This window comes from Caloenas nicobarica, chromosome 6 (genome assembly GCF_036013445.1).
Source record: "Caloenas nicobarica isolate bCalNic1 chromosome 6, bCalNic1.hap1, whole genome shotgun sequence".
NCBI classification, from domain to species: domain Eukaryota; kingdom Metazoa; phylum Chordata; class Aves; order Columbiformes; family Columbidae; genus Caloenas; species Caloenas nicobarica.
Window position 1 is genome coordinate 14,557,031 of NC_088250.1, and position 13,754 is coordinate 14,570,784.

At 42.7% G+C, this 13,754-nt stretch overlaps 1 protein-coding gene across 2 annotated transcripts; it reads left to right on the top strand.

Moving 5' to 3' along the window:
* Positions 1 to 334: 334 nt before the first annotated feature.
* Positions 335 to 13,662, top strand: NEMP2 (nuclear envelope integral membrane protein 2). 2 transcript variants are annotated; one of them, XR_010606425.1, is made up of 10 exons: positions 335 to 801; positions 2,785 to 2,900; positions 4,285 to 4,513; positions 4,687 to 4,759; positions 5,645 to 5,738; positions 6,459 to 6,573; positions 7,237 to 7,462; positions 9,701 to 9,877; positions 11,946 to 12,616; positions 12,889 to 13,662. XR_010606425.1 is itself a non-coding variant. In XM_065638255.1 (9 exons), exons 1-9 carry the CDS (start codon positions 708 to 710, stop codon positions 12,169 to 12,171), a joined length of 1,350 nt encoding a protein of 449 aa, XP_065494327.1. In that variant the 5' UTR covers positions 335 to 707; the 3' UTR covers positions 12,172 to 13,662. The 2 variants fall into 2 exon arrangements, 1 of the variants encoding a protein (XP_065494327.1); XM_065638255.1 differs by having other exon boundaries at positions 11,946 to 13,662.
* Positions 13,663 to 13,754: the final 92 nt, after the last annotated feature.

Consider the following 13,754-nt stretch of genomic DNA (forward strand, 5'->3'; position numbering starts at 1 on the left):
GGGGACCGCGCTGAGATGACCCAGCTCGTGTCTTCGCAGCGCTGACGGGGAATGGGACGTCCAGCTCCAGGCTCCGCTGAGGCTGCCTGCGAAACGCAGACAAGCTGGGGACGTTCACCCCCATCACCCAGCAACACGTCATCCGTGGAGTTGGTCTGGGTGGGCAGCAGGTGTGCAGAACGTGTGTCAGCCAGCGGCCGAGCCAAACGCCGCTGGAGCTGCTGGGCCCTTCTCTCAGGCCGGGGGCAGAGGGGCTTGGGGACAGGGTGCGTAAGGAGGCGAACATGAACCCTCTTCTGCCCCGTTGGGGTGGCGCCTTGGCTGCGGCTTGGGAAGTGTCACAAGCTGCTCCCGTGAGCCTTTTCTGGACCAGCTCATACCTTGGCCGACACGGGCAGTCGGTGGTTTTGGTCAGCCAGGCAGAGACAGCTCCACAGCCCGAGGAAACGCTTTCGCTGAGCTGTTACATTCATACGATTTTATTTCGCTTTCCGAGCACGCAGTCCTGGCCCCGCTGAAGGCCTGCACACGAGAGGCGAAGGGCAGGCCGTGACACACCGCAGCGCTGCCCGCGGCTCCGGCTGAGGCGGGCCCGTCCCGCTGCCCAGCGGGGGCAGCCGGGCGCCGGGGCCGCGCCGCCCCTGCCCGCGCCGGGGCCCGCCCTCGCCGCCACCGGTAGGGGCGAGGCCGGAGCCGGCGGCCGCTACATGAGGCCGGCGCGGCCGCCCCGGGCCCGGCTGGGGCTGCTGCTGCTGGCGCTGTGCGGGGCGGCCGGGGGCAGCGGGCAGCCGCCGGCAGCAGGTACGGGCTTCCCCTCCCGCCCCTGAGGGGCTGAGCGGGGCCGGGAGAGCGGTGGGGGGCTTGGCCGGGGGACGGGGTCCCTTTCCTCTGCCCGGGCGGTCGCAGGCCGGGGTGCGGTCCTCGGCCCCGTCCCTTTGAGGCGAGGGCGGGACGCGCTGCGCTCCCCGCGGGGCCCGTCCAGCGACCGCTGCCGCCCAACATGGCGCTGCCGCGGCCCGCGCTGCAGCGTCTCCGGAGCCAGACGCGGCCCCGAGGCGCTTCGCTGTTTTCTCCTGCTCGTCCCGCCGCAGTTCGGTTCCCACCAGAGCGGTCCGCGTAGTTCCCTAAGGGTTATTCTCGTTCGCAGTAATACGTAACTCAGGAAAGCGCGTCCCGCCGTGGCCTGGCGTTGCCCGGGCCCCGCCGCGCCGCTCGCACCCTCAGAACCTCGGAGTTGCCCTCAGGGTCACTGGAATCCTCCTGCACCTCACAGCTAACCTGCTCAAAAGCATCTTTCCTTTTGATTGTTGCGCTCTGTGGTGCTGATGGCATGTTTGAAGCAAATAATTTTTCTCAAGAAAATGCCTTGAAAGTAAAATCCCAGTGCACCAGCAGGAAGGTGAGGGCACTCAGGGCCACGTTTTGGTCCTGCTGGGGCACTGCCGTTCCCATCACCGGGTTATCTTGGGTTAGTTGGTTATCTTGGTTATCTGTGTCAGTCCGCAGCACTTTTCAGAGACAAATGAATCCTTTTGTGACTTCATCCGATGGCTTCTTTTTTTTTTTTTGGTCAAGAAGCGCAGCCAGTCCTTGTCTGCAAGGTTGTGCTCCCTCCTTGCTGTGGATGAAAATTAATCAGATGGTCAATTTTTTACAGCAATTTACTTTAGCAAGATCATCTGTGGACACTTTAATTCTGGAATGACTTAATAAACTTACATAATAACATACACACAGGTATTTTTCATTGGCTTAATTAAACTGCTTAAAAAATAATTTAGCCTAAGCTCAGCATCCTTATAGAGACAGGGCAGGTTTTTACCTGCAAACAGCATCTCCTTGTCTGAATTGAGTCTGTTTTGCACATACTCATTTTGCTGTTCTGAGTGTATGACAGTGTTTTTAGCAGTTATTACTGAGCTTGGCTTAGACCTACATTTTCTATTCAGTGAGCCAGATGATCCCCTCTGTTCAGATCTGCAATTATTTCCTTTATTCTTCTCTTTAATTATGTTCCTGGAACACTGTGGTAATGCACTGCAGGGTATATTTTACACATGTATATAGATTGGAATGTTTGTTATTCTTCAGAGTTTGCTCCGTAAATCTTTTAGGTGCATTTCTGCTCAGAAGTGCAGTCTAATTCTGAAGATCATAGAGGGTCACTAGTGTTTCAGGGGAGTTAGACCAATTAGCACCCCTAATCAAATAAATGACTTAATGGCAAAGCTGTCAGTGCAGTTGTGTGATGACACATCGCAGCTGGACCATCTCAGGAAATTTTGTTTTAAAGAGTCATGTTATTTAACATGAGAGGGGTATGATTTCTGCGATCAGCAGCCATGTCATGTGCTAAATGACTATTTTTGTACGTAAGCCTGTTTACCTGCTCAGACTCCTACAGTTGCATTCCCCACTGCTATAAGCATCCACTCCGGTGGAGTTACTCCCACTCGTGCCGGCAGTGGATTTGGCCCAGGGGGCCTATTCCAGTGCCACCAAAACACTGATACCAAAGCCAAGCTTTTATGGATTACATTTTTTAGAAATATCACCCTAGGTTATTTTTTTTTTTCAAAGGTGTTGCAATTTACTCTGACTTGAAGTCTAATTTGAATTTTCATCTAAATCATACTGAACGTGCTGCCCTGCAGCATAGTTTTTATGTTTGATTATCTGCAAATTGCATGTGATTCCCTCAGCATATAGAATAACGAAATCGAGAAAAAGTATACATTTATATTTGATACATCCTTAACTTTAACTTTTCTGCCCCCCTCCCAGGTAGAAACTGTAGCTTTCTGCAGGAAATGGATGTAATCCAGAAACAGGATGAAAACTGTTATTGCTACGTGCAAAACAGAACCATTCGCTTACAGTACGTCTGGTCGACTCTGCAGGTAAGAGACTACATAAATGTTAGTGTTACGTATTATTTTGTTGCACACCTTCTCTCCTGATAGACCACTGTTAACCTCTGCAACAAATGTTTTTGCTTATCACCCACACCTGTGTAAAACTTTTAAATTTGAGGATACAATGCAGTTCAGTGACTCACTCGCTGCAGCGTACCAGGCCGCAGTATAGGAACCCAGGGTGTATTAGATTGTGATTAATGAAAAAACAGCAGCAGCCCTGCATTTCTGTTTTTTTGAACAAGAGGGTCATCTTACCAGAAACATTTTTAGAGATTAGCTCGAAGCAATATAAAAATCTCTTAACAGTGGAAGCAATAACAGCTGAAAGAACAAGCTGACTATCTGTGTGGTTCCTTTTTTTTTCCTAGGAAGACAAGGGAGGGAAACAGTTTCACTTCACCTCTGTTGGAAGAATTTGCTCTTGGAGCAAATTTTCCTCCAACAAAATTTTCTTCTCTCTCTCTCACACACATCTATAAGGAAGTGGAACATCTCTTTCTTTGTTCCAGGACTTTCCTCAGGAATGTTCTGCGGATGTTTTTATGAATGGTAGCAGACTTCAGGTGGCAAAACCCTCCAGCAGTCACACAAGCTTTCCTGGAATAGATGTTTAAAAGCAGAAAGTTAAGATTTTTTTTCCCACAGCAAATTGCTTGCTGACGTGTTGTCTTTCTCCCCTTATAAGCCTGTTTTATTACCTGGTGCATCACTTTTTTGCAGACAGGTCTTTGTTGTCTAATAGGCCCTGATGGAGAGGGCCTCACAGTGAATCACAGTCTCCAGGAAAACCATTCCATCTCAGACGATGGACAAGATCTTTTTACCATTTTGGTGGGAGAGGGTGCTAGGAACTAGCAAGAAATCCCAAAACATCCAACAGGAACATGCTTATATTGAAATGTCTGGTTATGGTATCTTTCATTTTCCTCATCTCTCTTCTGTCCCTAACATGAAGATTGCATTATTAATCACAAGAAAAGCAAGTCCAATTTCTTACGGTTAGGGGAGAATGGGGAAGTGTATGAACATCCACAAAAGAAACTGTGGTCAGTCAGATATTACTGGTTTTGTTAGAAATTTGTGTGTGGGCAAGTGTCATGGTAAAACCAAACCCACTGAGCTTTTGGATGGATTGAGGCCCCTTCATAGAACTTTGCTGACGCTGAGTTCTCTGAATCACCTTGTAAGGCCTAAACAATCTTTGCATAATATTACTAGCCAATATTAAACAACTGAGAATTGCACTAGCATTTCATTCTTGAGCTCGCTCTACTGATTTTCATTATGACAAGTATGGCGTTCAGAAAAACAAAACCCCCCAATGATTCTAAGCTACTTCTCTCTGTATTCTGTTGTCTGTTTTTAGGTAAAAGTTAACAGCAGAGAAATGTTCAGGTTTGAGCCTATTTCAGAAAAAAGCAACTGTCGTAATGCAGAAACTGTTTTTGAGTTTGCTGCATGTGCTGTCCAGACCTTCTGGAAACCAGAAACATCTACAGAAACTTTCATAAGGATAAAACAATATGGAGAGGATATTTGTTTCAAAATACAGCCCCTTGAAACCGAGCCATATACTGTGAGTGTCAAACGAGAAAGTAAGTAAAAAAGCTTTCCGTTTAGATTACAGATAGGTTGGTATTGCCAGTGTTACTGAACGTACCATCTCATCTGTAAGAAGCTTCGGACTTTTCTGTTGATATTTTATATAATCAGTATTTCAGATTGAATTAGTCTAAAGTCCATTTCTATTTTTTTCCCCCTTTTTTAGTGCTAGATGGAAAGCTCTTGTTTTTGTTTGTAGCTGGAATTTTTCTGTACCATTTTGCAAACAGCCTGAGCAGGTGAGTACTAGCTGCTGGGTTTTCACCTTCTTTCCCAAAGTCTGTGTATCTTTGGTCTGTTTTCTTAACTAAAGAGACAGGTCTTTGGGAAAGTGAAATAAGGAAACTGAATGCATATTTAAAACTCATACCATTTGTGTTTGGACAGATTGTGACCTGTCTTGGAGTGCTGCACTGTACTGATCACCAAGCTGTGTCAGGGTTCTTGTATCCAAGCGTCCTGCACTGGGTGACACCAAGATAAGCCTCAGTGAGCAAGTGTGTGGAGTCAGAAAAATTCTCTCTCCCTTTTGTAGACCAAGGAGGTTGGCTGAATGCTAAATAAATAGAGGGAGGTTATTCAATTGTTAAAGCAAAATACGTGGCCCATGAATTCAAAGCAAAATGAGTCATAAATTAATTGTCAGGAGGCACCTCTAAAACAAGCAGAGCAGCAACAGGTTTTATAGAGTTAACTCTGAATTAGAGTCAAGCTTTATAAATGCATAAAGCTTAGAAAAAAACGTGTGGGTTTGTGGAGGTTTTTTTACATTTTCAATTTAAAAAATAACACTTTTCTTGCAGTACAGAACCATATCAATACATAGAAGAAAATGAAATTACTAGAAACTAGAAAATAAAGAAAATAAAAAATAGCGTGAGCTTTCAAATAAACCCAACACCATCTCTTAGCCTGTTACAACTCCCGTGACCTTAAGTACCTGTTGGGAATTTTCCTTACACAGATTTAATATCTAAACTGGGTCTGTTAACCATGTCACTACAACTCTACCTTATAGCTCTTGTCAAGTTCTTCTTGAACATCACTGCTGTTTTTACAAATGTTGACATCTTAACCAAGTACAAATGATACTTCTCACCATATTCTCTCTTGTTCCCTTACAGGAGCACCACGTTCTTTTACCTTTCTGGAGTAATACTGGGTGTTCTTGCTCTGCTAGTCTTTGTCCTGTTGATCCTTAGAAGGTTTATTCCAAGGGTAAATCTACATTTATAAAACAAAATAATAATAATAATAAACATCATAGTATAGAAAGGGAAGAGTACAGATCCAGATTCTGACCTTGCTCTGGTTTTGTGGCCAGGTAACTGTGCTGAAGTGACTGCAGGATTGCTTGTGTGAAATAAATATCATTAGGTCAGAATCAAGTTCTAGTTTGCTTGCTCCTGAGTTTAAACTAAACAGGAGATTATTGATATATTAGAAGAGTTTATTCTGAAACGTAAGTTATTTTTGTTGGACTGGAGCGAAGCTTACTTTTGCATGTATGAATCAATCTAAATAAAAACATTGGTTTAGCAGTAAGTGGGACAGATTCTCTTCCATTCACCAGAGACAATTCATTGCAAGGCAGATGTGAATTTTTCCTTTACTTTTACAAATTCTGTGCATTCCCACAGTATTGCTGGATACATTAATTGGGAATACACTGTAATAGGCCTGTCCCATGACATTAGGACATGATACACAAATACAGAGAGGCAGTTGCTCCACTTAGAATTGATGTTGTTTGCTTGAAGCGTGCAGAGCCCTGTACAGTGGAAGTCTAACACAGATTGTAAGCCCTGTAGGTCTCCCAAATATCACATCTGGCTTTGCCTGGGAGTTCCCTTGCACACAATGGTCCTGGTCCTGACTTGAAATAGTTCAAAGATTTTTTTAATTTTTTTTTCTTTTTTTTTTTTTTTTTCTTTCCAGCATAGTACCTTCTGGATCTTAATGAGTGGCTGCTGGATGTCCTCTCTCTATTTTATTTACTGTTTCAAAGAGAATATGCAGTGGTTGTGGTCTGAACACAGAAACTACTTGTTGGGTAAGAAAATTTATCAAAAATTATGCTGCAGATTTTGGTTTAATTTGGTGGTTAGGTTAATACCTGCCCATAAAAAAAACCAAACCAAAACAAACATGTGACTCATTTATGGAATATTTTTTTCTCCTAAGCCATAGGTGTTGGAATATTCCAAAGGTTCCTAATCCACTCAAACGAGCATTTACCTGTATCATTAAATAAGGAGTTTGATATAGTGGGTCAGTACCATCTTTAAGAGCAGATTTTGCCTCTATTCTCTATTCATTGATTGGCCATTACACACTTTCCCTGTAACAGCAAAGGGGCAGCTGTGCTGGTTTATATTTTGCTGGATGGGGAACTGGATGCATAAATTGCCAACAGGATGTGGCTGCAGGGCCTGACACATCTATGTATGTGGCACCTGCCTCGACAGTCTTGCATGGCGAGATTCACGTGCAGCTCGTAGCGTTAGCTGAAGCCTGTTCACAGGTCACCTCCTGAACTCTTTGCACATTTTGAAATATCAAGCACCTACAACATAATGCAGGTAGCTGTATGAAAACACAGGAAACAGCAGCCTGTATTTTACAGCAGGTGCAAGCTTTGTGAACCAAACTGATAGAGTTTATATGGGTAGTTTTTGCCTCTTTTTCTCCATGCCCTTCTTTTCTGTTTCTACAGGGTATCTTGTGGCTGTTGGAATGACCAGCTTTGCCGCTTCCTATCAGCATGGGCCACTTACCACTGAGCTGAGCATAACCTTGTTCACGTGGATGCTACAATTAACAGCCTTTGTCTTGATTTACTGTGGTGTCACCATCCCTCAGGTTGCGTATGCAGTCATAGCCGTCAGCCTCTGCTCGAAAGGGCTCTGCTACCCCCTCGGTGCCGCTTGCCACATAGGCAGGTTTGTATCTGCTTGGCAATGTCCAGGTCCCTGTGGCACCAGAGGCTGATAATGAAAAACCCTTACGCTTCAATAATGATTTATTAATTTCTGGTACTAGTTCATATTTTTACCAAATGTAAATCTGCAATAGAAAAAGTATAAATCCATGAGATACAGGAATTTAATTATTTTCCATTTGGCAGTTTTAAACATGACTTTTGATCTATGGAGAATGGAGAAATGTGACTCTGCTCTCAAGTACAAATGTAGAAACTTCTAGCCTGCAGCATATGGCAACCAAAACATTTCTGTTTGGTTAATTGATTAGATGGCACCAATACTGCCTTGGTTTCATGTGTAGTGAGAGAATCTGCAGGTATTCTACTGAATCTTATGGGATAAAACAATGTACTATCACTAAGGAAGCAGATGTTTAAAAGTGACAGTCCATGTAGGTTAGATAGTGTAGAGCTCAGAGACTGAAAACCCGTGTCCATAAAAATAATGGTTTCCATTGATCTTATTTTCTCAAGGTTATTCTAGATGTGTCTACCTTTGTTTTGTGGAAACAATCTGTTGTCACTGGGGGGACATTCTGCTTGTATTCCCAGAGCCCCATTTACATCTTAGCGTTTGGAAAGGGAACTGCTTTTGATATGTAGACCTTCGTTTGCTAAGTATTTTCATTAACAATATGGGAACAACATGTTTGTTCACCCTCGAATTTGAAGCATGTTTTAGCACAAATACAACACTCGAGATTCTAAAAAGCCCTGCCAATTTGCATCTGTTTTTTACCTTCAGTGATGGCATCCAGATTACGAGTGTTTAGTGCAGACTGTTCCGTAGCTATGCACTTCTGAACCGCAGAGAACCAGGAATAGGCAGATGCCAGAACTGGCATCACCAAAAGAATAACAAACAATTTCATTTTTAGTCTTTTACACATTGTTTAGTTTTGAAGAACATACTGCTTTGCTCTTGTGCTCTTTTTAGATGTTGAAGTGTGGACTGGGTTGAAGCTTTTTTATCTTAGGTAGAATTTATCATTTGTTGAAGACTGATTTTTGCCTGCAGCTGAGAAGCACCAACTGTTTCAAAAGCAACATATAGGATTTACACTTACCTGACGTAAGCAGGTTCAAGTCACTCTGAAATCAGTAAGATTTGGCTGCAGAAGTCAGAACACACATTTTACCCTGAAACACTGCAGTTTGTTTTCCATGTGTATCTCTTTTTGTTTTTCACAAACTGATGCTTCTATAAAACAAACAAGCACTGAAATACAGCTCTACAAAGCTCTCTTAGGATAATGATAAGGGTTTGGGGTTTTTTTTCCTGTTTCAAAACACTAAGCAGTAGCTCCAAGCTGTGAGGCCACGATGCCAGATACACGGTTCAGAGCAGCAGATGTATCAAAACAACTGAGAATCTTGTATTATTTGAGGTTAAGATCAGTACTGATCCCACTGAGCCAGCAAGACCTTTATCATCTGACCTGAACAAGGGCTACAGTTCATTCTTGCTTTACAGGGAAATGAGGAGGCAAGCTGAATGCTGCTGGTTGGAGCAGGTGTTTTTATACAGAGCTGAAGGTTTTATGGGCATCCAGCCCTTGCTTATCTTAACTCATCACAACATTTAAATTGAAAGCAGTCAACAGAAGGGAACAGAACATGGCACACTTTCTAATTGATATCTAATTATATTATACATCACTACGCAGCAGCTAAAAAAACATCAGATTGTAAACATTTTGGCCTCAGACTACTCAGTTTTGTAATTTAAAGCAAGATTTAAGAGAAGCGATCTAGTAAACAACATGAACAACTCATAACAGACTTAAAGCATTGCTTATCTGCAAAGTTACATATGCAGACTGGGTTTTGATTCAGCCCATGTCTCTGCACAGACACATTTTGCATATTGCACCTAAAAATGGCTGAGGAAGCAGCCATCTATTTAATTCTCTGAGATTTTAGTCCATGCATACACAATAAGGACCCAATCCAAAGCTCATTTGAAGCTCAATAGATACCATTCTGTGGAATTCTACAACTTCAGTTAAGACCTAGGGTAAACAGGCTAGCAAACATTAGACATCTTGTCTTAAAATTTTAATGCAAGAAAACGCAGCTTGTCCTCAAGGATAAAAGTGATTAATGCATGCTAATAGCAGGTAGTAGAGAAAAAGGACAGACAATAATTATGTGCCAGAAGACTTTAGAAATACTAACAGTTTTCCTTTTGTTCTAGAAAAATGAAGAATCACTTTAAATCAAAACAGTTAGTGTTTAAGTGGCTTACTGAAGAGGAATATCGAGAACAAGGTGAAAGAGAAACTATCAGAGCTCTGGAGGAGCTACGCTCATTCTGCAGGAACCCTGACTTCCCATCCTGGTTAGCTGTATACAAACTCCAGTCCCCACATCGGTAAGAAAATCTGGTTTCTCTAAAGCAAAAAAACACATTGTACAGACCCAACTTCTACTTCAGGCAGCGTTGTGTGTTTTATCTTGCATGCAGTCAGGTTGAGGGGTAGCTTCATCTTTTTGAGTAATCGCACTAAAGATCACAGCCACACCTCTCAAGGATGTTACTTGCTGGGGGTATTAAACCCAGTTTGTTCCTCCCTGACAATAAATTACTGAGAGTTTGCAGGCGCTTTCTACAATGCCTCCACGTTCCTCCACAGTAATCCAGGTGGCCATGTAACCAGTGAAATGTCCCTTTCTTCAGTTTTTAGAGCATTATATTTTTGTATTGTATAAAACTGGGGCAGGCTGAAGATACACGCTCAGCCTGAAGATTTCCTGCACAGTCAAGGAATCCTATTACTTGAAGTATCAACCAATATCCAAGACTAAGAATATAGAGAAAGAAATCAATGCTTGCCCCTGGGAAGTGTAACAGGTAGAAGAGCTGCTGTAGATACAGCTTAATATACAAACTTAAGACAAATACAGGTTGGGAACGGTCAGGTAAGTGCAGCCAGAAAATCTTGCAGAATATGAAATGAATCAGAATAGCAGTGTATTTTCATCAAAACCAAAACTTCAAGATAGCAGAAGCAGAGTTCCACGTACTGGCCAGCCACAAAGACCTGGCCCTTGCCACAGACCCAAGTGTCACCATTTCAAAGGAGCCCCAGTCAGCTTGGAATTTAATCAGTAGAAAGTGAAAACTAGTTTCAGAAGCTTCATCTTCCTTGGATGGGCACCTAGCCACCCTCTCTGACAGGTTTTATATATCTTCTGTTAAACCGCCTTATTTTCTAAGCTACTTCCATTCCATAGCATGATTGAAAGACATAAAAAGTGAAAATTCACTTCGGTTTTGTAAAACAAAATACTGCCAAGTGCACAAAACAAACAATTGAGACACGTGTATTTTCTAGCTGTCACTTAGTTAATATGGTACTTATAAACTGTTCATTATAAAACCACAAAAATAAAAAGAACCAACAGAAGGCTGATTTAAAGTTGAGTTCCCCTTCAAGCTTCCATTAAGATAGTTCAACACGAGGCAAACCCGTAAAACGCAGCCAGTCCAAAGCGGTTCCCCATTTAAACTAACAGTACTTCCAAGAAGAGCGAGGTGACAACGTTCATCTCACAGAAACGTTAAGTCTAAAATGTAAATTATTGATCAGTTTACCAGAACTCCAGAATGTAGCTGCATTTCCTTTCTCTTACATTCTTCTGATGCTGTCGACACTTACCCAGGTGTCAGAACTGCCATCTGTTGCCACACACTTGCCAGAAAGCTCCAGCTCCGTTCTCTCTCTTCAATGTAGTTGCCCGCTGAAAATAAGATGTGTGGCAAATTGAAAAGTAGGGACAGTGCTACGTTCATGCTTTGTTCTGCCAGACCTCCGGTTTGGCATTTACTTGGAGCAGCTACAGAATTCCCACTGTGCACCTCCAGGTTCACCCAAGGCAGGAATTCTCTGGCAAGACTTTAGCTCAGCTTGCCCAGAGCGTGCATGCAGCACCAGCAGCAAGGTGATAACACAGCAACGCAGGAATGCAAAGTTCTCACCATTTATTCCTTTCATTAGTAACATCAACTTACCTGAATCTTACAGCCTTTGCCACAAATATGCTACAGCTTTAGTTTTAGAAGCTAAAGTACCATCTATCCAGCTCTACAAATGCTTACTCTGGATTACCCCACAAGTACTGACAAGATGTGAAAACAAAGTTAAATCTTTCTTGCTTAGTCACGAGACCTTGCAGATGGCCTCCAGGAGAGCAAAGGTTATATAGAAAAGACTGAAAAGATGATGAGGCAGGAAAACAAATCTTCAGGGTTGTTGCCATCCGCTGCAATTTACTCTCTGTTGTTCAGGACTCCCTATTTTGTGCTGCACTTTCCCCTCATCTGCACTGCCTGTGGGCTTGTTTTTACAACATCCCTGCTTAATTGGCAGTATCCCCTGTATTCACAGTATTTTTTTCGTTTCTCAGCTGATCAACTTCTCCCTTTAAAAATCTGGCAGGTTTGCAGGTTTTGTCCTGGGATTTCCGCACATCTCAGCTGCAGAAATAAGGGCGCATGATGAGGAATATGGCATCGGGAGCTTCTTCCTGGAAGAGCAGCTCTTTGAGACAAGGACAGAATCTGAGCAAGATGATTCAGCCAATTCCATCCATGAAGAAGATGAGGAGGATGAAGATGAAGTGCATAATCGAATTTCATTTCCATATGCTACTGAGTTGCTCTGAGCTTTGGGAAATATCCAAAAAAAAACAAACAAAGGAGAGAAGGAAAACACATTCATCCTAGAAAGGAAGGATACAGACTGAGAACTCATGCTTGGTGATTCTTGTGCGGACAAAAAAGGATTTTTGAAAAAACTGTTTCCTACATCACTGATGTTGCCTGACTAGAGAAACAGAAGGAAACCACAGGGGCTGTTCAAGTGAAGAGGATTCTCATACTATTGGTACTGGGGAAGGAAAGGTTGCTTTTTTCCAAAGCAAGTACTGGCAGCAGCCTGTCCCACCAGGATGCCTTGTTTTTCCGGGGATACTACCTCTAGAGAACAGAGAATCTGTTTTAGCCCTTTTAATTGTCAAGTCCTCTGTGCTGAGCGCTAGAGGAGGAGAAGCCATTATAAACGCTCTACTTTTAGCAAGAAACCTATGTGTCAACAATTTTAATGATGCTGTGAGTGTGCTGATAAAACTACTTTTATTGTTTGTGAGACTTTTCAGTACTAATAGAGAGTTAACACAGTTGAACAAGGTTTATTTTCTCTTCTGGCTAGGCTTGCTGTATCTTAGCTTCACATTTGTTTTAAGCTCCTCTTACTCTTTAGAACCCTGCCTGACTTTTCACCCTCTGCTTGTATTCTGCTTTTGGGCTCTGCTCTAGTTATGCTGCACTTCGTTCTTTCCGTATCTTTGTTTCTTCACATACTTTCCTTCCCTCTTGTACAGGTCCCTCTGCTTCTCCACCTCTTGACAACTGCAGGTGATTTAGGAGAGGATTTCCATCCTCAAATGTATTTTTACTATTGCTTTCAACATTGCTGTCACCTTACCTCAGACGTGTGCTGCTGTCCCTTCAGGCCTCTCAACAGCCCAGAGAAGGCAACGAAGGCTGGTATGTTAAATGGAAAAGCTACCCAAAACCAGGCCATTATATTTTTAAGACACTGTTCCTTTTTGTAAATTATTTTGAACAATACGAGGTACAACTACTCCCACAAAAAAAAAACCAAAACAAAAAACCCCCACATTTTGTGTAGTTGGGAAGTCCATCATTTGCCAGGGATGGGTATATGCTATCCAAAGTAGAGCAGGTAACTTACTCAGTACATCCAAAGACAGAAGTGCAGCAACACATGAGAAAGATGACGACTACTTCAATGGACAGGTGACACTGACCTTAAAAATCCTCCCCAACCTGTTCCAACATCAGAAGCATTCTGTCAACCCACCAAAACCAACTCCTGTCATTTGAGCCCGTTGCCAACAGTGAGTTTACTTGCACAGCGCTCCTGTGATATACGGAGAGTACACAGGTTTACCGAAACACAAGTGTCAAGTCCTGTCCAGCCAGAAAATCTGGGAACAGAATCTGGATGTCAGTTCATTGCCTTAACCATTATAAAAGCCTATCTTCCTTAACAAAGGATGAGTTACATTTATCTTCTGTTTTGTGGTGTTTAAAAATAAGCTAGAATTTTGTACTAATTTTGTATTCACAGTACGGCATATTTCATATACTGTCTTGTACTTTCACAATTTTTTAAAATAAAAGTATTTTTCAGCTATGTGGTTCTCCTCCCTTCTGCATGTAC